Source organism: Mobula hypostoma, chromosome X2, assembly GCF_963921235.1.
Source record: "Mobula hypostoma chromosome X2, sMobHyp1.1, whole genome shotgun sequence".
NCBI lineage: Eukaryota > Metazoa > Chordata > Chondrichthyes > Myliobatiformes > Myliobatidae > Mobula > Mobula hypostoma.
This window is the reverse complement of record NC_086129.1, coordinates 46,139,923-46,167,610: the sequence shown is the minus strand read 5'-3', so window position 1 is coordinate 46,167,610 and position 27,688 is coordinate 46,139,923. Positions and strand designations below refer to the sequence as shown.

At 42.2% G+C, this 27,688-nt stretch overlaps 1 protein-coding gene across 2 annotated transcripts in view; it reads left to right on the top strand.

Annotated features, from left to right (window-relative positions):
- Positions 1–27,688, top strand: part of c2cd2l (c2cd2 like) — a 153,807-nt gene that overhangs the window by 116,422 nt on the left and 9,697 nt on the right. For both annotated transcript variants that reach the window (XM_063038283.1, XM_063038282.1), the window contains exons 4-11: positions 6,062–6,169; positions 9,362–9,475; positions 11,114–11,231; positions 12,567–12,690; positions 14,714–14,778; positions 23,202–23,329; positions 26,811–26,982; positions 27,252–27,344. In XM_063038283.1, coding sequence (XP_062894353.1) covers positions 6,062–6,169; positions 9,362–9,475; positions 11,114–11,231; positions 12,567–12,690; positions 14,714–14,778; positions 23,202–23,329; positions 26,811–26,982; positions 27,252–27,344 — 922 coding nt within the window. The remainder of the gene's footprint in view (positions 1–6,061; positions 6,170–9,361; positions 9,476–11,113; positions 11,232–12,566; positions 12,691–14,713; positions 14,779–23,201; positions 23,330–26,810; positions 26,983–27,251; positions 27,345–27,688) is intronic.

The following is a 27,688-nucleotide window of genomic DNA, read 5'->3' as shown; positions in this document are numbered from 1 at the left end:
CCGACTGATGACCTCGCATGTGTTCAAGTTCAACAATGGATGTGACAGGGATTGAAGAAAGGTGCAGCTGACTCGTATCGCCAAATCATATCGTTTCCTCGTGGCCCGGTAGCACATACTTTGCGGTTGGGGACCACTGCTTTAAAACATCTCCAGATTACTTATAATACCTAATACAATGTAAATGATCACAAGACTATATAAGACTATATAAGACATAGAAGCAAAAGTAGGCCATTTGGTCCATCGAGTCTGTTCCACCATTCCATCATGGTGACTTATTATCCCTCTCAGCCTCATTGTCCTGGTCTTCTCCTTCTATCCTTTGATGTCCCAACTGATCATGGATCTATCAAGCTCTCCTTTAAATATACCCAATAAGTTGACCTCCACAGCTGTCTGTGGCAATGAATTCCACAAATTCACCACCCACTGGTGCAAGGATTTCCTTATGTCCCCTCAGCCAGGTCTCAACTCCCCTTCTGTGCTAGTGGCCATTTTCCTCCTGCAAAATTCAGCTACAGAATAACCTATCGTCCAACCGACAGCTGATACAACGAGAATGATTATTTTCAGGGAATTTTCTACCTTTTCCCATTGTGAAAGATGCTCACTGACCTGCATCCAGTGTGGTCACCGATCCATAGCACAGGGTTGACCCGTGATGTTGTGCTGATTTAAACAAGTAGTAATCAAACACCTCACTAATCAAATCCCTTCTGCCTACACAATGGTCCTATCCCCCCCTCAACCCCCAGTCTCTGCACACCTGTATGACTTGTCTGAGTCTGTTAAACACCACTATTGTTAATGGGCAAGTCTCTCTCTTATTCCCCACCTCCTTCCATTTAATATCTCCTATCAGATTTCATCTTGTTCAGCCCTTTGACTCTTCCACCTATCACCTCCCAGATTTTCACATCATTCCCTTTTTCACCTGCCAGCTCGTTCACCTCCCTCATGCTATGTAAATAATTGTTATACTGTATTCTTTAGGGAATAATGACAAGAAGAAATTTTATTTCCAACAAAAACATTCAATAAAACATAAAGATATACAGCTTCAAACGAACCGAATTAAACGCATGGTAAATGACTTATTGGAATAAATGTAGAACGTCACCGTCACTATAAAACTTCAGTAACTTGTTTTTCTGTTTATTTAAATCATATACAGTGGTAGTTCCGACACTATTTTCTTCAGTAAGACGCCGCACAGACACACCACCATCAAGCTTCTGCAATAACTCCACTTTCTGCGTTATTGATAGAGAAGATTCCTTCTCTTTTTTTCTCATTGTTACCCATAGGGGTATCTGCAGCTCTTTTTGACATTTTCACAGTGAAATTAAACACAAAGTCAACAGTGAACACAAAATATCAGCGAACAACAAATGCACGTGTAACCAGTACGAGCGCTGAGCCACATCTGACGTCTGACGGCCTCTGCTAGTGCTGCCACATCACACCTGAGTGACGTCAGCTGTTGGCGAAAAAAAACTTCTGTTTTCGGAGCTTTTTGGATTTCAGAATTTCGGATAAAGGAATGTGCACCTGTACTTATAAATCTAGTCCCTTGGAATACCTCCCAATAACTTTACTACTGCTGATGCCAAGCTCACCACCCTTCAATTTCCTGGTTTATGTTTAGAACAACATTGACTATCCCCTAATCCTCCAGTACCTCACCTGTCACTGAGGGTGATTTAAATATTTCTGCACTTGCCTTCCATAGGGTCTGAGGGAACACTTTGTCAGGCCCTGGGGATTTATCCACCCTGGCTTGCCTCAGCATAGCAAACACCTCCTTCTCTGTAATCTGTAGAGGGTCCATGAAGTTGATGCCGCTGTGCCTCAGTTCTGTAGATTCTGTGTCCATCTCCCAAGTAAATACAGATACAAAAAAAATTTAAGATTTCCATCCATCGGTTTTGGCTCCACACATGGATTTGTCCCTTGTAATCCTTTAGCTCTTAACATATCTGCAGAATCTCTTGGGATTCTTCTTCACCTTGTCTGCTAGGGCAACCTCATGCCTTCTTTCAGCCTTCCTGATTTCTTTCTTAAGTGTTCTCTTGCATTTCTTGTACTCCATAAGCACCTCATTTCTTCCTACCTGCCGAAACCTGCTATACACCTCCTTTTTTTCTCTCAACCAGGACCTCAATATCTCTTGAAAACCAAGGTTCCCTACACTTGTTATCTTTATCTTTTACAGATTTCTCCCGCTATCCAAGGGTAGAGCGTTCCTATGAAACGGTTCGTAAGCCGGAATGTCGTAAAGTGAATAAGCAATTACCATTTATTAATAAGGGAAAAATTTGTGAGCGTTCCCAGACCCAAAAAATAACCTACCAAAATCATGCCAAATAACACACAAGACCTAAAATAACAGTAACATATAGTAAAAGCAGGAATGATATGATAAATACACAGCCTATATAAAGTAGAAATACTTTTCTGCAGCACCGTCTAGCGCAGCGAAAATCTCGCGGAAGTGCTCTCGGCAGAAACACTCTCTCCAGTAACTCTTAAGCTATGAAGCTGCCAAATCATACCAAATAACACATAAAAATACACAGCCTATATAAAGTAGAAATAATGTATGTACAGTGTAGTTTCACTTACTGGAATCAGGAAGATTCCAATAAATTGCAATTTCATCACAGTTAAACTCTTGCTTATATGCGAATAACCACCTGATGCAATCGGCAATCGCCTCTGATCTGGGCCGACATTTACGTGCCGGGCGGCACCTAATTAATTAGCTTGTTTATTTCGGCTTTTTTCTTAAAGATGTGCTGGGTGCGTTCTGACTACCGCTGCACCACTGCATTCATCGCGGCAATGTATCGGTCCGTGGCCCGGAGGTTGGGGACCACTGCTTAAACTATGAAGCTGCCCTCGCCTCAGAAACCGATCAAACTACCCATGACTACTTTTAAATTCCACTTCCGTCACCATCGTCCAGGGCTTTCTGTTTCAGCTTATTAAAAAGACTGACTGATTTCTCCTTAAGTATAAGGAAACTTAACGGAACACCACGCTTTGTACACCCATCAATCCATTTTATCCATTATTGGATGCTGACTAAGAGAGACCACTTTGCTACGAGCAGAACCAACAGTAACATCGGCAGCTTTCAAAATTCTTTCTCTCTGCGTATAAATAATGCGAATGGTGGATGCAGGCAAGTGGCAAGTTCAACGCGCAGACAATGTCCTTACTTCGTTCACCACGATCAAAACACTTAATTATGTCTAGTTTTACGCTAAGTGTAACACCCTTATGAGCTCTTTTAGGCTTTTCCGATACCTTAGAACTCATCTTGCTAATGGATGCACAAAATAAATCGAGATAAAGCACGTGTTTAAGCAATGCCGGCTAGAATGCCATTCCGGGGAAGGAGCTTGGCCGTTTGGGCGTGCGCTGCTTTTTTCACGCGCTGCCTTTTTTCGTAACAGTGAAAACACCTTCTGTTAGTGAAAACAGGTAACTAATGTAGGTCTTTCGTAACAGCGAGGTGTTGTAAAGCGAATGTTCAGAAAACGGGAGCCACCTGTATCCTGACAGGCACTTACAAATGTTGTACTCTCAAAATTTTCACTTTTAAAGCCTCTCACTTACCAAGTACACCTTTGCCAGAAAACAGTCTATCCCAATCCACACTTACCAGATCATATCTGATACCATCAAAACTGGCCTTTCTCCAATTTAGAATCTCAACCCGTGAACCAGACCTACCTCTTCTTGCATATTTACTGTGAAACTACTGGCATTATCATTAAATACAAAATGTTCCCCTACACAAACTTCTGTCACCTGCCCTGTCTCATTCGCTAATAGCAGATCCAGTATCACACACTATCTCACTGGGAACAGATTTGACAAACTCTATCCCATCTGGCCCTTTTAGAGAATGTGAATTCCTGTCAATATGTGGAAAGTTAAAAATCACCTACTATTTAACAACCTTATGCTTTTTTGCAGCATTCTGCGATCTCTCCACAAATTTGTTTCTCTAAATCTGATGGACTGTTGGGTGGTGTGTAATGTAGTTCCATTAGTATGGTTATAACTTTCTTGTTTCTAAGTTACACCCCGAATGCCTCACTCCAGTCTGTCCTGACTGAGCACTGCCATGACATTTTCCCTGACTAGTAACACCACCCCTCCTCCTTTAATCCCTCCCGTTCTGTCATGTCTAAAACAACAGAACCCTGGGATATTATGCCCCTCCTGCAACCAAGTCTCACTGATGGCTACAATATCATAATTCCAAGTGTTGATCCATACCCTGAGCTCATCTGCCTTTCCTAGAATATTCCATGCACTGAAGTATACAGAGCTCAGGACACTTATCATACTATGCTCAACCTTTTGATTCCTGACTTAGAGGTCTTACCTACATCTGCCTCCACAGCCTCTCCACTAACTGTCCTGGCACTCTGGTTCCTATTCTCCCTGCATGGTCCCTTTAAAGTTTGTACCTTTCACCCTTAACCCATGACCTCTGGTTGTAGTCCCATCCAACCTCAATGGAAAAAGCCTGCTTGAATTTACCCTATTTATACCCTTCATAAATTTGTATGCCACTATCAAATCTCCTCTGAACCTTCTATGTTCCAAGGAATAAAGTCCTAACCTATTCAATCTTTCAGGAGGGACAGAATGAGAAAAGCAGTTACAGCACATAAAGAATTTCAAGAAGAAGGCCATTTGTGCAGAAACGAGGAGAATTGTTTGGGATCTGTAGATTAAAGAAGTCTAGGAGTGAAGGGGTAGTGCTGGAAATTGGTGTCAAGATAGATGATCAGCCATTATCTTATTGATCAAAAATTTCAGATATCACATGTACATCAAAATATCAAAACATACAGTGAAATGCAATATTTTGCATCAACAACTAACACAGCCCAAGGATGTCACACACATGTTGACACACTTCTGGCACCAACATAGCATGCCCACAACTTACTAACCCGAACCCATACGTTTTTGGAATTTGGGAGGAAATTGGACCATGTGGTCATAGGCAATATGTACAGCGGGAATTGAACTTCTAATCACTGGTGCTGTAAAGTATTACACTAACTGCTGTACTACCATGCTGCCAAGCTTTTTGCTTGAAAGTTTTCAAAAAGTTCAGGACCCTAGGTGTTCAAACTGACCAATTTGAATTGACAGCAAAGTAGGGAGTTAGGCGCAAGTTCAGATGGAGCCTATCTGACTAGAAACTGGAGTAGCTACTGAGAGTAGAGGAAATGAGAAGAACCAGCACTGGGTTTACAGCAAGAAGATCTATGCTTCCTCCCAATTTTCTGCATTGAGATTCAAAAGTTCAAAGTGCAAAATAAATTTATTATCAAAATACATATATGTCACCATATACAACCCTGATATTTATTTTCTTGTGGTTAATCACAGTAAATACAAGAAACACAATAGAATCAATGAAGTATGGACAAACAACCAATGTGCAAAAGGCAACAAATTGCAAGTACAAAAAGAAAAAAGAGGAAATAATAATAATAAATAAGTGATAAATATTGATAAAATGAGAGTCCTTGAAAGTGAGCCCATTATCACCTGGCTGAGGTGTTGGAATATGGCCATGAAATTGCACCCCAGCAAGAATCAGTGGGGTCTTAGCTTCATATATATTGCTGACTCTTTGAAGTTTCACAGCTGTCAGGCTGTCTGATTGCATCACGTGACACTGCTTACAGATGTGAATGTGCTGAACTCTAGGGCCATCTAGAGGAGTATACGTGAACTGTCATCAAAGATGATGTACACATGACAAGCACTCTATCACTTTATGAAGTCACACAGACAGAATGCCGGAGGAACTCCGCGGGTCAGGCAGCCTCTGTAGAAAGGAATAAAGAGCTGACGTTTCAGGCCAAGACCCCTCATCAGGATTGGAAAGGAAGAGGGAAGAAACCAGAGTAAGAAGGTAGGGGCAGGAGAAGAAGTATAAGCTAGGAGGTGATAGATGATACCAGATGAGGAGAAGGTGGGTGGGTACTTTGTGAACTGTTTTCTTTTGTTACTACAGATGGAGATCTGTTTGGAAGAAGCAGAGATGAAAGGCCTGCTGGTTACTTGGTCATTCAAGGAGCCCCCTGCTCTGTCCCTCACAGTTACTCCTAAACTACAGCGAGGGGTAAGAGAATGAAAAATATTCTAGAAATTTAATTTGACTTGATCAAGAATTGTAATCAAGTGATGGTATGTAAATGGAGGTATGAGACTTGGACTTAAAGACAATGCTGTTCAATGGCTTGCCGACCACCAGTCCCTGTTGAATACAGAAAATCTCTGCTACTTGCTAGTGCGATCATCTGTGTTGGTTCTCAAACACATAACAACTTGAGCAGTGTTCCAGTGAGGCACAAGGAGCAATGAGAATATATCAGGAAAGGTGCGTATTTTGAAACAAATGTCATTATGAGGAATGTATTGAATGGAATTCATTACAGAAGTCAGCAAACGTTCTCTGCTCATGCCCCAATTTACTAACTCTAAATCTTTTGTCTTGGGAATGTGGGAAGAAACTGGAGCACCTTAAGGGAACCCATGTGGTCACAGGGAGAATGTACAAACTCCTTACAGACAGCTCAGTTTGAGATGGTCAGAAGCTAATTATACAGATAAAGTCAGAAGTTTACATACATCTTAGCCAAATACATTTAAACTCGGTTTTTCACAATTCCTGACATTTAATCCTAGAAAACATTCCCTGTCTTAGGTCAGTTAGGATCACTACTTTATTTTAAGAATGCGAAATGTCAGAATAATAGTAGAGAGAATGATTTATTTCAGCTTTTATTTCTTTCATCACTTTCTCAGTGGGTCAGAAGTTTACATACACTTTGTTAGTATTTGGTAGCATTGTCTTTAAATTGTTTAACTTGGGTCAAACGTTTTGGGTAGCCTTCCACAAGCTTCTGCTTGTTTGGAGGGAAGGGGGGGGGGGCTTGCAAGCCAAAGAACACCATCCCAGCCGTGAGGCATAGAGGTGGCAGCATCATGTTGTGGGGGTGCTTTGCTGCAGGAGGGACTGGTGCACTTCACAAAATAGATGGCATCATGAGGAAGAAAAATTATGTGGATATATTGAAGCAACATCTCAAGACATCAGCCAGGAAGTTAAAGCTCACTTGCAAACTGTAGTCTGGCTATTTTATGGCGGTTTTGGGGCAGTGGCTTCTTCCTTGCTAAGCAGCCTTTCAGGTTATGTCGATATAGGACTCATTTTACTGTGGATATAGATACTTGTCTACCTGTTTCCTCCAGCATCTTCACAAGGTCCTTTGCTGTTGTTCTGGGATTGATTTGCACTTTTCGCGCCAAAGTACGTTCATCTCTAGGAGACAGAATGCATCTCCTTCCTGAGCGGTATGACGGCTGCGTGGTCCCATGGTGTTTATACTTGCGTACTATTGTTTGTACAGATGAACATGATACCTTCAGGCGTTTGGAAATTGCTCCCAAGGATGAACCAGACTCGACATCATTTTCTGACCTCAATCCGATAGAAAATTTGTAGGCAGAACTGAAAAAGCATGTGCGAGCAAGGAGGCCTACAAACCTGACTCAGTTGCATCAGTTCTGTCTGGAGGAATGGAACAAAATTCCAGCAACTTACTGTGAGAAGCTTGTGGAAGGCAACCCAAAACATTTGACCCAAGTTGAACAATTTAAAGGCAATGCTACCAAATACTAACAAAGTGTATGTAAACTTCTGACCCACTGAGAAAGTGATGAAAGAAATAAAAGCTGAAATAAATCATTCTCTCTACTATTATTCTGACATTTCACATTCTTAAATTAAAGTAGTGATCCTAACTGACCTAAGACAGGGAATGTTTTCTAGGATTAAATGTCAGGAAATGTGAAAAACCGAGTTTAAATGTATTTGGCTAAGGTGTACGTAAACTTCTGACTTCAATTGTACTTGCTTGAGTATTTGAAAGTGAATCCCTATACAATTTGGGCATTTACTTTGGAAAACGACTTTCCCCCTCTGTATGTACATATTAAATTAATGATCAATTGGCATAAAAGTGGCTTCCCTATTCTCTGGATTGTGTATTTAAAAATGATAGCAATAAAACCTCATTAATCTATAAAGTACCAGCAACATTGTGTTTCATGTTACTTGAACGTTATTGGTACACCATGCATTTTAAAGGTATTACTGTGTGGAAATTGATCTTCCAGGTTTTACATTTGTAAGACAATGCATTGCAGTTATGCATATATCACATTCACAAAATTTGTAGCCAGGTGTAGTGCAAACTGGTATTTCTTTAGGTATGTATTTAATTATGTTGGTTCATGTTGCCTTGTTTCTTCCTTTACCAGACTTCTATTCAGCAGATGTCTCAACCGATTTCTGAAGTTCAATCCAGAAAAGTGTGAAGTGATTCACTTTGGAAGGTTAAACTGGAAGGCAGGGTACAGGGTTACTGGCAGAATTCTCAGCACTGTGGAGAAACAGAGAGATACTGGGGTCCATGTCTACAGATCCCACAAAGTTGCCGCACAAGTTGATAGGGTGGTTAAGAAGGCATTTGATGTTTTGACCTTCATGAGTCAGGGGACTGAGTTCAAGAGCCATGAGGTTATGTTGCAGCTCTGTAAAATCCTGGTTAGAGCATACTTGGAGTATTGTGTTTCATTTCTGGTCACATAATTTATAGGAAGAATGTGGAAGCTTTAGAGAGGGTGCAGAGGAAATTTATCAGGATGCTGTCTGGATTAGAGAGCATGTTTTGTGAGGATAGGTTGTGCAAGCTAGGGCTTTTCTATCTGGATCAAAGGAGGATTAGAGATGTACAAGATGATAAGGAGTATAGATAGAGTGGACAGCCAGAGACTATTTCCCAGGGTTGAAATAACTAATATGAGAAGTCATAATTTTAAGGTGATTGGAGGAAAATAGAGGGAGGATGTCAGAGGTAGTGTTTTTTTTTTACACAGATAGGGGTGAGCGCGTGAAACACCCTGCCAGGGGTGGTGGTAGAGACAGATACATTAGGAACATATAAGAGATAGGCACATGGATGAAAGAAAATTGAAAGGTTATGCGGGAGGTAAGGGTTAGATCAGAATCAGGTTTATTATCACCGGCATGTGACATGAGATTGATCTTGGAGTTGGTTAAAAGGTCAGCACAACATCATGGGCTGACGGGCCTGTACTGTATTGTAATGTTCTATGTTATAATACAAATTATGATTGATATCAATTCTGTTGACTGTGTAGGGAGGGTTTGTGTTTCATCTTCTACTAGCATGCTGATTTTCCAAGGGAAATGCTGGATTATTTACCTGAACTTTTGTCTGGGCAGGAGAATGATGGGAAAGCAGACATCTCCACCATCAAAGAATTGATTGAGGATACAATCGTCAGCACCAATCCAGCCATGTTGATCAATCTCGAGGCACACATCACAAACACATTGGTAGGTAGTATCTGTGTATTGGAGATATCTCCTTCAATAGGGTTGAGTTCTTTATACCCTTTCTAACTACTTCAGAAGATGGAGCCTCATAGATATTGCTGAAAAGCATTTCTTAGAGTAATGCAAGTGTTAAATTGGATATAATAGGGCATCAATAGGCAGAATTGCATTTGCTGGCCATTGTACCACTCTGCCAATGTTGAGCCCTGTTGAGGTCGGTAGTGTTGAATATTGCAAAGGGCTTATGGCAGGAAACCATTGTGAGATTGAATATTTAGAATCCTTACAGTTCTTAATGATCTGCAGAAGGTTTGCAGTTTAGTTTGTGTTAGTCCCTGCACTGTTTTCTCTTGTCTTCTTTGTGTTTAGAATTTTGAGGACATTGCTGCCTCCACTGCTCCCTCGGTGGTGATTATGCGGCTGATATTCATACAGAGAACATTTACAAGGATGTTGCTAGGATTTGAGGATCTGAGTTATAGGGAAAGGTTCAACATGTTAGGAATTTATTCCCTGGAGCATAGGAGGATGATCTTAGGGAGATAATACAAAATTATGAGAGATATACATAGGGTAATTGCAAGCATTCTTTTTCCACTGAGGTTGGGTGAGACTAGAACTGGAGGACATGGTTAAGGGTGAAATGGGAAGCTGAGGAGGAACATCTTCACTCAGACGGTGTGATCTGCCAGTGGAAGTGGTGGATGTGGGTTCAATTGCAAACGTTAAGAGAAGTTTGGATAAGTACGTAAATGTGAGGGCTATGATCCAGGTGTGGGTCAATGGAGCTAGGTAGAATAACAGTTTGACACAGACTGGATGGAACAAAAGGCCTGTGCCTGTGCTGTAGTGCTGTATGACTCTATATTAATACAACAGCGTGTTGCTGGAAATCTAGTGATTTGAACGAATTTTCAGAGTTCCCATTCCCACTGAGGTTGGTATCTATAATGGGGACCATGAAACCTTGTCATTGCCACAGTAGAATTTGGGCAAATTTAAAGAGATACACGTTATTTGTCATAGGTACATTGAAACATTAAAACATACAGTGAAATGAGTTGTTTGTGTCAAAGACTAACACAGTCCAAGAGTGTGCCGAGGCAGCCCGCAAGTGTCGCCATGCTTCTGGCACCAACATAGCATGGCCACAACTCATTAAACCTAAATTGTATGTCTTTGGAATGTGGGAGGAAACCCTTGTGGTCACAGGAAAAAACATACAAACTCTTTACAGACAGTGGTGTGAATTAGACCATAAGACATAGGAGCAGAATTAGGCCATTCAGCCCATGGATTCTGCTCTGCCATTCCATCATAGCTAATTTATTATCTCTGTCAACCCCATTCTATTGCTTTCTCCCCGTAACCTTTGACATTCTTACTAATCAAGAACCTATCAACCTCCATTTTAAATATACCCAATGACTAGCCCTCCACAGCCATCTGTGGCAATGAATCCCATAGATTCACTACCCTCTGGCTAAAGGAATCCCTTCTCATCTCTGTTCTAAAGGGATGCCCTTAAATTGAAGCCCAGTTGGTGATCATTGCCACTGAGGAGCGTTGTGCTAGCCGTCGTGCTACTGTGCCACACTTCAAATTTGTCCAAGTAACTGCTTTTCTCCTTCCACTTAGGTGGCAGGGGAGAAACCTGGTAAAGCCTCGACTCCTCCATCAAAGATCACACTTAATGCTGCGGGTAAACTGGTGGTCAGACAGCTGAAGGCCAATATCAGCAGAGTGGAAGAAGTGGGTAAGGCTTTTGGATTACATGAAACAATTCATCCCATAATTTGGTGGTTCTTGGAGTGCCTCACAATTATTGATGGAAAGAATTAGATCACTTAGTGTTCCTGGATTAGATCCCTACAGAATGGCGTGCATAAAGAGATGCTGTCCACAAACCTGTGCTGTTATTTGTTTAGTCTCATTCCCTGTTCTGTTCTTCTCTCCATTATTATTCTGTAACTTTAAACAATGATTCTTTCTGAGCAATCTAGGAATTCTGCATCTGACAAAGAATTATCAAAACAAATAAAATCCTTTTAAGATTGTTCTTGTTTTGTTCCTGAACAATCTATGGTTATTTACCACAACGTAGCTCTTCATTATTCAGAAGACCTTTATCACATCACCATCTCGTCAGTACTGAAAATCTTCTTGAGTCCCTGTTCCTGGTGTCACCATGCATCTGTGCAAGAATATGGCACAAGTGTGCAGTCAAACTAGCCACAGGTGGCTTAACACCTTGGTGACACTAGGTGTCAAAGGTCAGGTAACCTTGACAATTTAAATGGCCTTTTACAGGACATCTGACACCTATAGTGACAAAACAGAGAAGAGAATGACATCAAAGAAAATATTAAGAAAATATCAGCTTTGAGTTGGAGGAGAGGCAATGTGTTCATCATCCATTTTGCTTTAGTCGTAATCAAAGTTAACTGGTAAATAACAGGCCAAGCCTTTCCCTTCCAGTAGAGAAATTGGCAGGAGGTTGTTGAATGGATTCCCATTAACTGTTGACTGTTGAATGATGGTAGAGGCAGTGATGTGGGAAATTGTAACAGGTATTAAATCCATAAGAAGTAGACAGTTACAGAAATAAACTATATTGTCAATTTTCTTTCACATGCTTGGTGTGAATGAAATTGCTTCACATCCAATCAAATACTTCCAAACACAACCTTACAGTTAACGGAAGTACTTTTTGGACACCAAAATCAATGAGCTATTTTTGCAGTCTTAGTTGGAGAAAATTGTTTGATCCTGGATAAGATGTCCACATTTCTTCAAAACAAAATATTAGGACATTCTCAGAGCTTTCCTGGAGAATTCATTGAAAAGGCATCATCTCCAACATTGCAGCACCCACTCCATTTATACTAAAATTTCGGAACAGATCATGTGCACCAACTGTAGTGGGACTTGCACCGAGAATCTTCAAACTTCTAATCACTGGCCAACATCAAACATCTTAATTACAGTTAGAATATTGTTGTAGTCATAGATTATGGCTGTACAGTTCTGCTGTGTGATAGTCACGGATTACAGGTATACTATTCTGATGTCATTATCTCCTCATTTGCAGGTGGTGGAGAACTGTGCTGTGTGATGGAGCTTGATAGGCCTGCACAGCTGAAAAGAACCAGATCTGTGACACCCACATCTCAGAGCCCAAGCACTGATCTGAAGTGGAACGATGAACTAACCTTGTAAGCAATTTTTACACATTCATCTTGTATATCTTACTGCAAGACAAAGAATCTCAACTTCCAGAATCTTCCCATATATGGATAGCTATAGGGCAGAGAAAGTTTTGGATTTCCGTGAAGAACTTCAGCATATCGATCACAGAATGTATTAACCATCTAAAAATTCTGAAATGTGTATCTAAGATGAGAAGACCTTCATGTTCTGACCATTAGTTCAAGTCACGTTGAGTCGAATTTATTGTCAAATAGATGAGCACAGCAAGGTTACAGGTACAATGAAAAACTTGCTTGCAGCATGTAGAGTTGGACAGCAGCACAGAAAATGTAAGTTGTATGTAAATTATACATAAACAAGGCAATGAAGAGAAAAAGCCAATGGTACAATGAGAGAGAAGTATTTGGATTGGGGAGTTCCAAATCAACCAAGGTTATAGGTGGGGGGGGGGAGAGGAGGAGAAAAATAGCATCTGAGAAAGATAATGTAGCATTTGTAATATTACCTAGGATTGAGTGGGATCTGCTGGTCCTCATCACTGCCCAATAACCCACAGCATATAGAAACTGAGTAAAGTCAACATCTGATTTGCCTATGATGGTAGAGTAAGGTCTGGGATGTGAAATGGGACTGGAAGCACCCAGTACTGGAGGAACAGTCAACATGTAGTTATTAACAAATTCCTTTGATTATTTGAGTGAAAAATAATTCAGGGAAACAAGAATGAAAGGGAAGGAGTATCTTGGAGAAGACCTGGTCCCGTCAGGTATTTGTGGTGAGAGAGGTGGTTAAATGCAGAAGAATCATCAAAAATCAAAAGGCTTTCTTTTCAGAAAACTACTATTATGTTCTTGGTGGCTTGGTGGGTCTTTAAATCCTGCCATTACTCTGGTCATCTTATTATGTTCCCTCCTACAGTGCAAGTCATTGTACCAAACTTATGAACACCCAGCTCCATTCAGCAACAAAGGTAAACTGTCAAAAAAATTCAACTCCAGTCCAGTGTTACCAATACTTCTTATATCACCCTCATTCTAGTAGATAAAACACCTTTTTGATGATTTATCATTCTGTTCCCTGAGCATTGAGAGATAGGCAATAAATGACGAGAACCAGTTAAGTGTACTGAGACAGTCTACGCAAAACAAAATTAGGCAAAACATTGTGGTCAGGAACGTCACAGGTGAGAATTGTCTTCCATTGACTTGATAGACTAACACCGAGGGACATGCCCTATTAATCTGGAAACATGAGTTCAAATCCCTGTGTGATATCTGGGGTTTTTAAATTCAACAATTAAAATTGGGTCATTGGGTATACTTAAAGCAGAGATTGATGGGTTCTTGACTAGTAGTAGCATCAAAGCTTACAGAGGGAAGGCATGAGAATGGGGTTTGTGAGGGAAAATAAATCAGCCATGATCAAATGGTAGAGCAGTCTCAATGGACCAAGTGGCCTGATTCTGCTCCTATGTCTGAATATATTTACTACGAGCTTGTAACTTAATGGTGGCCATAAGACTATTAAACTGTTTTTTTTAAAAAACCACATTTAGTTAACTACCTTTCTTCTGGAAAGATTGTTTGCTGTCCTTACCTGGCCTGACTCAGGATTCACTGCAGTGCAGTTGATTTCTAACTGATCCAAATATCTACTCAGTTCAGGGGCAATTAGGGTTGAACGATAAATGTTGGCATTGTCTCTCACCACATCTTGTGAATACATTTTTAAAAACAAGTGCTGAATCTAGGCATTACCTAGTATATTCATTCTCATTTTGGTGAACATTCAGTGCAGTTAATATTACACCTCCAAGTGAAGTGGAGTCACCTTAGGTCATGGAAACAGGTGGCACACAAAGAGGTCTTTCACCGCATGGCACCTGTGCTGGTGGTTTGAAAGAGATGTCTAATTGGTATGACCTATTGCTATTCTCTGCCCCACCCACCACCACAATAGTTCCTGGAATTAAACACTTCTCTGTTATGTCTTGACTAATTTCCTGATGTATTTCATGTTCTTTGCTAGTGAGTTGGGAGCAGAAACCAAGGAGATGAAAGTGAAAGTCCTGGAGAAGACAGAACAAAGTGAGAGTAAGTATGCATTTAAGCAAGAAGGTCCTCAACAACAACTTGGGCTGCCACAGTAGTATCACGGTTAGCGTGACGCTATTACAGCTTGAGGTGTTGCAGTTCAGTTCCAAGTCCTCTGTAAGCAAGCTTGTACATTCCTTCCTGTGCACGTGTAAGTTTCCTCTGGGTGCTCCGGTTTCCACCCACAATCCAAAGATGTACCGGTTAGTAGATTAATTTATTTATTTACTTTCTGCCTGTCACGCCACTGGCATTTAGGGAAACAATGGAGGTCCTCCATTTCAACCTGTCCTTGGCCAACCAGTTTTGGTCTTGGTCTTGGCAGTATTCAGGGCTTCCTTCATCATGCCAGTTGCTTCTTCTTGGTATTCACTACTGTCAGTCATGCAAGTCCTGGGTGGAATAGAATTGCACTCAGATGTAGAAAGATTTGTCATTGATGTTTTTGTTATAGATTTGTTTTACCAGTCAAGGTTGTTAGCCCTAAGCTGAACCTCTGAACCCAGAGGACCAGAGGACCACTCTTAGTCTGGTATCTAGCCTTTGCCCTGGCTCCAGCCAACGTAGCTCTATCGGTCATTGAGGCATGCAAACCTCCACGTCCAGCACTTAACTCTCTGGAACATCCGCCATCTCCAACGGGATCCCACCACCAAGCACATCTTTCCCACCCCCACCCTCCCCCAATCACTTTCTGCTTTCTGCAGGGATCCCTCCCTGTGTGACTCCCTTGTCCATTCGTTCCCCCCCCCCCCACATCCCTCCCCACTGATCTCCCTCCTGGCACCTATCCTTACAAGTGGAACAAGTGCTACATTTGCCCCTAGACCTCTTCCCTTACCACCATTCAAGGCCCCAAATAATCCTTCCAGGTGAGGCGACACTTCACCTTTGAGTCTGTTGGAGTCATTTACTCTGTTTGGCCAGAAGAGGTGGGATCTCCCAGTGGCCACCCATTTTAATTCCACTTCCCATTCCCATTCCAATATGTCAATCCATGGCCTTCTCTACTGTTGAGATGAGGCCACACTTAGGTTGGAGGAACAACACCTTGTATTCCATCTAGGTAGCCTCCAACCTGATGGCATAAACATCAATTTCCTGAACTCCACCGCCCCCCCCACCATTCCCCATCCCCCTTTGCCTCTCTCACCTTATCTCCGTGCCTGCCCAATACCTCCCTCTGATGCTCCTCCCTGTTCTTCTTTCTTCCATGGCCTTCTGTCCTCTCCTATCAGATTCTCCCCTTTCTAGCCCTGTATCTCCTTCACCAATCAACTTCCCAGCTCTTTACTTCACCCCTCCCCCTCCCCGACCTCCCAGATTCACCTATCACCTACCACCTTGTACTTCCTCCTCCCCCCCACCTTCTTACTCCGACTTCTCCTCTTCCTTTCCAGTCCTGATGAAAAGTCTCGGCCCGAAACGCCCATTGTATTCTTTTCCATGGATGTTGCCTGGCCTGCTGAGTTCCTCCAGCATTTTGTGTGTGTTGCTTTGGATTTCCAGAAACCGCAGACTTTCTCTTCTTAAGGATTTTTACATGTACCTGAAAGTTCAGTATTAGCCCCAGTTTAGTCACATTTCAGATGCTGCTGAGTGGTGTCAGACTAGATTTTGTGCAGCTTGTGAGCCAATTGAAGGACAAGTTGATTTGATTTTAGGAAGTGCAGGACTAGTAGGTATACAAGAGTTGGTATTCGTGATTGAGTTACTATTGTACATTTACTTATACCCATTGTTTATTCCTCATGGTTCCCTTATTTAATGTTGTTCTCACAACATAAGGGAAGTTTCTGCCAGCTTTCCATCAGTGCCATTCTCTCTGTCATTTCCCTGTAAACTATTTTCCCTCTCACACCCGCCAATTCCCCTGTAATTCTCCAAAAGTCCACAACACTGAAGTAATTTACAGTAGCCAATTAATCTACGAAGATTGGTGGAGAGGTAGGTAGTGTTGTGGAAACAGGTAGGATGCAGAAGGACTTGGACAGATTAGGAGAATGGGCAAGAAAGTGGCAAATGAAATACAATCTTGGAAAATGCATGGTCATGCACTTTGGTAGTAGAAATAAATGTGCAGACTATTTTCTGAACGGGGAGGAAATCCAAAAATCTGAGAAGCAAAGGGACTTGGGAGTCCTTGTGTAGAACATCCTGAAGGTTAACTTGCAGGTTGAGTCGGTGGTGAAGAAGGCAAATGCAATGTTAGCATTAATTTCAAGAGGTCTAGAATACAAGAGCAAGGATGTGATGCTGAGTCTTTATAAGGCACTGGTGACGCCTCACCTTGAGTATTGTGAACAGTTTTGGGCCCCTCATCTTAGAAAAGATGTGCTGGCATTGGAGAGGGTAGAGAGGAGGTTCACAAGGATGATTCCAGGAATGAAAGGGTTATCATACGAGGAACGTTTGGCTCTGGGTCTGTACTCACTGGAATTCAGAAGGATGAGGGGGAATCTCATTGAAAGCTTTTGAATGTTGAAAGGCCTAGACAGAGTAGATGTGGAAAGGATGTTTCCCATGGTGGGGGAGTCTAGGACAAGAGGGCACAGCCTCGGGATAGGAGGGTGTCCAGTTAAAACAGAGATGTGGAGAAATTTCTTTAGCCAAAGGGTGGTGAAGTTGTTGCCACTTGCAGCTGTGGAGGCCAGGTCATTAGGTGTATTTAAGGCAGAAATTGATAATTCTTGAATGGACATGGCATCAAAGGTTACAGGGAGAAGGCCAAGAACTGGGAATGAGGAGGAGATTTAAAAAAAAGGATCAGCCATGATTGAATGGTGGAGCAGACTCAATGAGCCAGATGGCTAATTCTGCTCCTTTGTCTTATGGTCTAATCTATCACCATATCTTTGGGATGTGTGAGGAAATTGAGCGCTTGTCTTAGAAGAAGCCTATGTAATCACAGTGAGAATGTACCAAATTCAAGCAGAGAGCACCTGAGAGGAAGATTGATCCTGGGTCTGCCCAGTGGTGCAGCAGCATTAACTGCTGAACTTCTCTACCGCCCTTGAGTCTCTTCCATGAAAAAAAATATTTATAGCAAAGGATTTTCACCCCAGTTCTAACTCAATGTCACTTCAATTAAATCTGAAATGCAGCAATCCAACCATTAATAATGAGCTCCCTTACAGTGGACTGTAGATATTGCAGAATTTTGCTTGTATATAAAGTGACTGTAATCTGACAATGTTGTTTTTCTACCATTTTCTTTCCTTATGGTAAGCGAAGAAGCTAGGTTGAATCTCTTTCATCCCAACTAGAATATTGTGTCTGATTCTCTTGGCACTGCTCTGTAAGAAGGTTGTGAATGATTGGGGGCAGGGAGGTGGAAATGTGAATTACTAGTGGGGTTATAAACATAGGAGATTCTGTACATGCTAGAAATCTTGAAGAACACACACAAATGGGGTTGTAGGGAATGAAAAACTTCAGGAATCAGGAATGCTGTATCTGTCAGATTGTATCCCAGGTCACAGGAATATACTGAAATTGTAAGGTGATAGAACTGGGTGATGCAGTAACGCAATACGCTGATAAGCTGTGCCACGCTATGACGGAAGAAGACTACGTGACCATAAGATATAGTGGCAGAATTAGGCCATTTGGCCCATTGAGTCTGCTCCACCATTTCATCATGGTTGATCCATTTTTCCTCAGCCCCAATCTCCTGCCTTCTCCCCATAACCTTTGATGCCCTGACTACTCAAGAATCAATCAACCACTGCCTTAAATATACATAAAGACTTGGCCTCCAGACCTGCCTGTGGCAGGAATTCCACAGATTCACCACTCTCTGGCTAAAGAAATTCCTTCTTGTCTCCATTCTAAAAGGACACACTTCTATTCTGAGGCTGTATCCTCTGGTGCTAGATTCTTCCACCATAGGAAACATCTTCTGTACATCCACGCTATCAAAACCTTTCAACATTCAATAGGTTTCGATGAAATTACACCTCATTCTTCTGAGTTCTTGTGAATACAGGCCCAGAGTCATCAAACACTCTTTATATGACAAGACGTTCAATCCTGGAGTCAGTTTTGTGAACGTCCTTTGAACAGTCTCCACTTTCAGCACATCCTTTCTAAGATGAGAGGCCCAAACCTGCTCACAATACTCCAAGTGAGGCCTCACCAGTGCTTTATAAAGCCTCAACATTTCATCCTTGCTTTTGTATTCTAGTCCTCTTGAAATGACTGCTAACATTGCATTTGCCTTCCTCACCACAGGCTCAACCTGCAAATGAACTTTTAGTGAATCCTGCACAAGGACTCTTTGTACCTCAGATTTTTGTATCTTCTCCCCATTTAGAAAATAGTCAACCCTTTCATTTCTTCTACCAAAGTGCATGACCATACAATTCCATCTGCCATTTCTTTGCCCATTCTCCTACTCTGTCTAAGTCCTTATATAGCCTCTCTACTTCCTCAACACTACCTGCCCCTTCACCTATCTTCATATTGTCTGCAAATTTTGCAACAAACTCAACAATTCTGTCATCCAAATCATTGGCATATAACGTAAAAAGAAGCGGTCCCAACATAGACCCCTGTGGAACAACACTAGTCACTGGCAGCCAAACAGAAAAAAGTTCCCTTTATTCCTACTCTTTGCCTCCTGCCAATCAGCCACTGCTTTATCCATGTTAGTACCTTTTCCTGTAATACCATGGGCTCTTAACTTGTGAAGCAGCCTCATCTGTGGCACCTTGTCAAAGGCTTTCTGAAAAACACAAGATTACCAATTCTCCCTTGTCCATCCTGCTTGTGACTTCTTCAAAGAATGCCACCATGCTGACTATGGCCTATTTTATCAAGTATCCCGAAATCATATCCTTAATAATCAGCTTCAACATCTTCCCAACCACTGAGGTCAGACTAACTGGCCTATAGTTTCCTTTCTTCTTCTCTCTCCCTTCTTGAAGAGTGTGGTGACACTTGCAATTTTACAATCTTCCAGAACTATGCCAGAATCTAGAGAATCTTGAAAGATCATTACTAATGCCTCCACAATCTCTTCAGTCACCTCTTTTGGAATACTGGGGTATACAACATCTGGTCCAGGTGATTTATCTACAGTGCCTATAAAAAGTATTCAGCCCTGTCTTGGAAGTTTACATGTTCTATTATTTTATAACTGAATCACAGTGGATTTAATTTGGCTTTTTTTTGACACTGATCAACAGAAAAAGACACTTTCATGTCAAAGTGAAAACAGATCTCTACAAAGTATTCTAAATTAATTAAAATATAAAACAAAATATAATTGATTACATAAGTATTCACCCCCTTTAATATAACACACCAAATCATCACTGGTTCAGCCGATTGATTTTAGAAGTCACGTAATTAGTTAAATGGAGATCATCGTGTGCATTCAAGGTGCTTTAATTGATTGTAGTAAAGGTAGACCTGCATCTGGAAGGTCCAATTGCTGGTGAGTCAGTATCCTGGCAAAAACTACACCATGAAGACAAAAGAACACTTTAAGCAACTCTGTGAAAAGGTTATTGAACAGCACAAGTCAGGAGATAGACACAAGAACATTTCCAAGTCACTGAATATCCCTTGGAGTACAGTTAAGTCAATCATCAAAAATGGAAAGAATATGGCACAGCTGTAAATCTGCCCAGAGCAGGCTGCAGGCTGTCCTCAAAAACTGTGTGACCGTGCATGAAGGGGTCTACCGAGGGAGGCCACTATGACAACTCTGGAGGAGTTACGAGCTTCAGTGCCTGGGATGGGAGAGACTGCACATACAACTGTTGCCCAGGTGTTCCACCAGTCGCAGCTTTATGGGAGAGTGACAAAGAGAATGCCACTGTTGAAAAAACTCACATGAAATCTCGGCTACAGTTTGCCAGAAGGCAAGTGGGAGACTTTGAAATCAGCTGGAAGAAGGTTCTATGGTTTGATGAAATAAAAATTGGGCTTTTTGGCCATCAGACTAAACACTGCACATCATCAAAAACACACTATCCCTACCGTGAAGCATGGTGGTCCATGTATCATGCTGTGGGGATGCTTCACTGCAGCAGGCCCTGGAAGGCTTGTGAAGGTAGAGGGTAAAATGAATGCAGCGAAAAAAAAACAAGAAAATTCTGGAGGAAAACCTGATGTAGTCTGCAAGAGAGCTGTGACTTGGGAGAAGATCTGTTTTCCAGCAAGACAATGACCCCAAGCATAAAGCCAAAGCTACACAGGAATGGCTCAAAAACAACAAAGTTAATGTCCTGGAGTGGCCAAGTCAGAGTCCAGACCTCAATCCAATTGAGAATTTGTGGTTGGACTTGAAAAGGGTTGTTCCTTCATGATCTCCGTGCAATCTGACAGAGCTTGAGCAGTTTTGTAAAGAATGGGGAAAAATTACAGTGTCCAGATGTGCAAAGCTGATAGAGACCTATCCACACAGACTTTGTTGCCAAAGGTACACCTACTAAATACTGACTTGAAGGGATGAGTAATTATGCAATAAATAAATAAATAATTTTGTGCTTAATAATTGTAATAAACTTAAACCAATTTGTAGAAAATTGTTTTCACTTTCACACGAAAGTGTCTTTTCTGTTAATCATTATATAAAAAAAGCCAAATTAAATCCAATGTGATTTAATGTTGTAAAACAATAGAACATGAAAATTTCTGGGGGGGGGAGGGTATACTTTCTATAGGCACTGTACCTTCAGACCTTTCAGTTTCCCAAGTTCTTTCTCCCTAGTAACAACAAGTTTATACACTTTTGACCCCTGACACTCAGGAACTTCCACCACATTGCTAGTGTCTTTCATAGTGAAGACTGATGCAAAATACTAATTCATTTGACTACCACTCCCATGTTCCCCATTACTACCTCTCTAGCATCGTTTTCCAGTGGTCCGATATCCATTCTCACCTCTTTTACACTTTATGTATCTGAAGAAACTTTTGGTATTCTCTTTAATATTATTGGCTACCTTACTTTCATATTCTATCTTTATCTTTCTTAATGACTTTTTAGTTGCCTTCTGTTGGATTTTAAAAACTTCCCAATCCTCTAACTTCCCACTAATTTTTGCTCTATTATGTGCCCTCTCTTTGGGTCCTCTGCACCAGTTCCTCAGCCACACAGTCACCTGCCAAATCATCCTATTCTTACCCTCACTGGCACATGGCTCAGGCAGCAATCCAGAGATTACTACCCTGGAGGTCCTGTTTTTCACCTTTCTACCTAGCTCCTTAAAATCTCTCTTCAGGACCTCCTCACCTTGTCTACCTATGTCATTGGTGCCAATATGTACCAAGACTTCTGGCTGCTCCCCTTCACCCTCGAGAATGCCCTATCCAAGACACCCCTGACCCTGGCACCAGGGAGGCAACATACCATCCAGGTGTCTGTATCGCGCCTACAGAACCTGTTCCTCTGACTAAGGAATCTCCTATCAACAGTACAGTCCTCTTCACCTCCCTGCTCTACTGAGCCACAGCACCGGACTCAGTACAAGTGACCCGGTCACTGTGGCTAGCTGCCCCCGCCCCCCCCCCCCCCACGGTAGGTCATCCACCTCAATAGTATCTAAAGTGGTGTACTTATAGTTGAGGGGATCAGCCACAGGAGTCACTCTGCACTGGCTGTCCCTTTTCCCTCTTTTTACTGACCGTCACCCAGTCATCTGTCTCCTGCACCCTAGGGGTGACAACCTCCCTGTAGCTCTTGTCTATCACATCCTCATTCTCCCGTATGAGTCGAAGGTCATCGAGCTGCAGCTCCAGTTCCTTATACACGTTCTCTGAGGAGCTGGAGCTCGGTACACTTGGTACAGATGTGGTTGTCCAGGAAACTGCAGGTCTCCCAGATTTCCCACATACAGTACGAAACACTTCCCCTGGAGCCATTCTCACTAATCTACAATGTCCTAACGAAGAATGAACAAATAAGAGCAAAAGTAGAGAAACTTACCAAATACTTTACCTCACCCAAGCCTGATCTTGCCAAAGCCACTCCAAACACTGCCACACTCAAAAGAATGGCTGCTCCGCTCGCACTTGCGTTACTTTTATTCGCCCTTTCTAATGAATCCCTCTTGTTGATTGGTCGCAGCCCAATTCAGAGAAACTGCCGCAAAGCTCTGCCTTTTAAATCTTGATCGCGGACCTGATTGAAAAGGTAGCTCTATTTACGCACTCCCTCTCGTTGATTGGTCGCAGTCCAACTCAGAGAAACTGTCGCAAAGCTCTGCCTTTTAAATCTTGATCGCGGACCTGATTGAAAAGGTAGCTCTATTTACGCACTCCCTCTTGATGATTGGTCGCAGTCCAACTTGGACCATTGCAGGCAGATCACAAGCCATCTGTTGGGAGTGAAGATCCCCAGTGTATTGAGGCATCTTCTGACATGGGTGGGTGGCAGTCATACATCAAAATGCGTGTTTATTCTTTTCCAGATGTATTATTGGGACAGAGTGTGATCCCACTGGATTTATCTCGGAGATCACCTTCTGGATGCCAGAGCTTTCCCTTAGCAGCCTCTCCAGAAATGTCGAGTACTTCCGCTGGATCAGTCTCACTGGAGGTAGTCTAACTTTCCTGCCTTTCATCTTTGTTATTTGATTTCATTTTCCTCATTTCTCCTATGTTGCTGGGTGTCTGTTCCTCCTTAAATGAGGAACATCTCCAAGGATCTATCCTGGGCCCAACACATCGATTCAGTCAGGAAGAAGCCACACCAGCGGCTATACTTCATTAGAATTTTGAAGAGATTTGCTATGTTACAAAAGACTCGAGCAACTTCTATTGATGTACAAAGCATTCCAACTGGTTGTTTCACCCCCTGCTCTGGAGGCTCCAATGCACAGGATCAAAAGAGGACGCAGAGGGTTGTAGACTCAGCCAGTTGCATCACGGGCTCAACTCTCCCCACCATCGAGGGCATTTTCAAAAGGCAGCATCCATCATTACCCAGGACATCCTCCACCTAGGACATGCGCTCTTCTCATTACTACCAGGAACAGGAACCTAAAGACCTACACTCTATGTTTCAGGAACAACTTCCTCCTCTCCATTATCAGATTTCTGAATGGATAATTCAAAGGATTCAAAGTCAAAATACATTTCTTATCAAAGTATGTATACAGTACACAACTCTGAGATTCATCTTCTCACAGACAGCCACAAAACAAAGAAGAACAATGGAAAAAACTTCAAACCCCACCCCCCACGCGCAAATAAACAAATCGCGCAAACGGCAAAAAAGCTAGCGAAAACACAAAATCAAAAGGCAAACTTCAGTTCAGCACAGTGTTCATTTTCTGCAGAATGCCCTGATTCAAAATCTTCCAAACTTGCCACAAAAAAAGGAACAACCAGAAAAACTAGAACTCATCATGAACGTGAACTAGGGTCCGATCCACAAACTGTGTCGATTAAACTTCTGCTCTGGCACCATCCTCCGACGGCATCGAGAGAGAGAGAGAGAGATCATTCGAATGCAAGGTCCTTCCCTTGGGAGCAGCGAGTGAGAGGGAGACAGAGACAGTCACACACAGACACTTCCTTCACCAGCAGCGAGGAGAGGCTGGTAGACGGCGCTGAACACCCGCTCACCTCTGCACCCACCTCGATGGTTTTAGTCTCCCTTGGTGCTTTGATCAGCGAGAGATGGAGTTGATCATGGGCTCGCCATCACCCCCACCCACCACCCCGTCTCCAGGCTTCATGCCACACACTTTGCTCGTGGCATCGTGGTACCCTCTCGGAGACAGCAAAGCGCCAGGTTGCCCAATCAGCCCAAAAACACAGCAGAAGGCAGATAACAGGCTCCAACAGTAGCAGAACCACATCTGAAATAAAAAGAAGTGAAAGGAGATGCTCTCTTTCTGCGCTGTCTGTTTATTTATTTATTATGGTGATCTATGGTAAATTTTTATATTCTAATGTACTGTTGCTGTAGACTAACAAATTTTATATGTGTCAGTGACAATAAACCTGATTCTGATTCTGAAATGAGGAGGCTCTGCTATGCTCGAGAAGACCCTGCAGTAAACCTAAATCAAAAGATCCAATTATTTGCTTTCATTTGCATTTGTGGCACATATTTGCAAATAGTTGCTGTGATATGTTGTCCACAAACATCTTGCCCTCAGCACTGATAAAGAGTGAGGCTGAGAACAATGACGTTTTATTTGTTTGGTTGCTCAGTGATACGGTGTGTTGTAGCCTCTTCCTGTCCTTTGAGCCACACTGCCCCAGTAACCTCTGACAATCCTGATTAACCCTAACCTAATCCCGGAACAATTTACAATGATTAATGGACCTGACCAGTCGGTCTTTGGACTGTAGGAGGAAACCAGAGCACCCAGAGAAAACCCACACATTCCATGGGGAAGATAGCGCCAGAATTGAAGTCCAAATTCTGGAACACCTCAAGCTGTAATAATAGCATTGCACTAACCACTACACTACTGTGGCGCTCAAAATGCCTTGAGGTGGAAAATTATCCATAGTCACTTGCAGCAATTGTGCAAACAAATTAATGGCTGCATGCTATAGTCACCTTCCGGAATTTGATTTTCACTGACTTCCAATGCCGCTCTATATTGTACATTTCACACAGAAACCAGTAATTTCTAACCTCTGATTCAACTAGTGAATAGCCAACATCCAAGGGCCTGATGGGCTTCATATTCAAACCTCAGCCTCTGCAGATACCAAAGAATTGGGACAGCAAAAGATAAGCTTCTGGAGTTACTCAATGGGTCAGGCAACATCTGAGGAGGCAAAGCATTGATATTTCAGGTGGAGATCAAACGGGAGGTTGTACAGGGCAGATAGCGTAAAGAAGTGAGAGGGAGAAGTCTGAGTCTTCACTCTAGCTATTTCTCCATGGCATGGCAGTGTAGCGGTTAGCGTAATGCTATTACAGCGTCAGCAATCACCTTACTGGGCTTTGTTTCCGCTGCTTTCTGAAAGGAGTTTGTATGCTCTGCCCATGACCTTGTGGGTTTCCTCTGGGTGCTCTGGTTTCCTCCAAAGGAGTATGGTTAGGGTTAGTGAATTGTGGGCATTTGGATGTATGGCGACATGCTGGCTGTCCAGCACAATTCTCGCTGATTTGATTTAACGCAACCAACACATTTCACTGTATGTTTTGATGTACATGTGACAAATAAAGCCAAATCTTTCTGTCTTTCTTTTCTCTACACTCTCAGTCCTGATGCAGAGTCTCAAACTGAGATGTCAACCGTCTCTCTGCCTCCACAGATGCTGCTCGACCTGTTGAGGTCCCCCAGCAGTCAGATTTGTTGCATCAAATTCCAGCATCTGCAGTCTCTTGAGTTTTCACTGTGAAAGCAAGAAACTGCTGATGTGAGAAATCTGAAATCAAAACAATAAATACTGAAAACTCTTCAAGGTAGGCAATGTAACTGGAGCCAGAATGTTAGTGTTTCAAGTTGAAGACCTTCTCTAAAGAATAACTGCATCTCAGCTGTAATGGTTCCTGCCTATCTTAACAGTCTACTGATCTCCACTGCCTAAGTTTGTATGCAAAGAATAGCTCTTGAGCAGATAGCGTAAATTTAATTCAGATTTATTTATCACATGTACATGAAAACAGACTGAAGTGCATCATTGGCATTAACGACCAACATAACCCAAGGATGTGCTGTGGACCGGCTGCAAGTGTGGCCACATTCCAGCACCAACAAAGCATGCCCACAGCGCTCAGGAGAGCAAAACACAACACAACAAAACAACAGCAGCAAAATAAGCCCTCCCCCCCCCCCCTTAACTCAGAGTCCTGCAATTCCAGGACAGGCCTCAGGACTTCCCCAGTGGACTTCAGACTCATAGGCCAAAGGCTTCGATCATTGGGCTTCAACTTCCGGGCTTCTGATCGACCTCAGGACCAGCTGGTGATGGGACCATTGACAGGACATTATGGCAACCAAGAAACATTAACTGATCACTACTCTTGGGAAAATAAAGGCACAGATAGAGAGGTAGTAGAGACAGATCATTCAGTGTTTTTCACTCATTGTGTTTATTCCCCATAGTTGATCTACGTGGAGCCAACAGATCCCAAGCCAGCCCAGTCACTGCTCCCTCTGCGGACAACTGTCACCCCTACGAAAAAGGTTGAAATGGATCGAACAGTAATGCCTGATGGAACCATAGTGACAACAGTAACGACCATCCAATCCAGGCCTAAATTGGATAGCAAAATAGGTGAGGCTGCTATTTACCATTGTCTTCATATTGAAATAGCTCATCTAGTTGTTGTATTTCTAGAGCTGGCTGGCTGAATGTGCCTTTTCTTTCTGGTAGTTCCAAATACTTTTTTGTTAAGGAATCCACCTCTTTTTTTAATGTTATCAAGATACATTGTACCAATGGCAGTCACTTACTACTTATGTTCAAACACAGCTGCAGCTGTGTATTCAGAATCAGAGCCTTTCAACTAACGGTCTGTTAACTTCTGTGCTCCTTGCCCTCAGATTCTCCAACAAGGTCACCCTCCAAGGTGGAAGTAACGGAGAAGAGAAACATCAAGCTGGATGATAGCCCCATGAGTCAGCCTCCCAATAACGGTAAATTGTGTCACACTGAGAACCCAAGTTCAGGGATGAAAGCCTCTGGGATTATAGCCTCTTTTGAGACAATTCTAACTTTTACAAAATGATCAATATTGGATTTACCACCTAAAACATGTTAATTTATTCCAATAGAAAAGAAAAGTGGAAAAGAGCACATGTTAGACTGCCAGTCCAATTTTGCTCATTTTAGCCAAAGCAAAGCACCAAAAGCTTAAATAAAAAAGCAAAGGAAGTGTAGATGCTATAGAACTGGAACAAAATGAGAAAATAAAATGCTGGAAATCAGGAGTAACCTACACACACAAAATGCTGGAGGAACTCAGCAGGTCAGGCAGCAT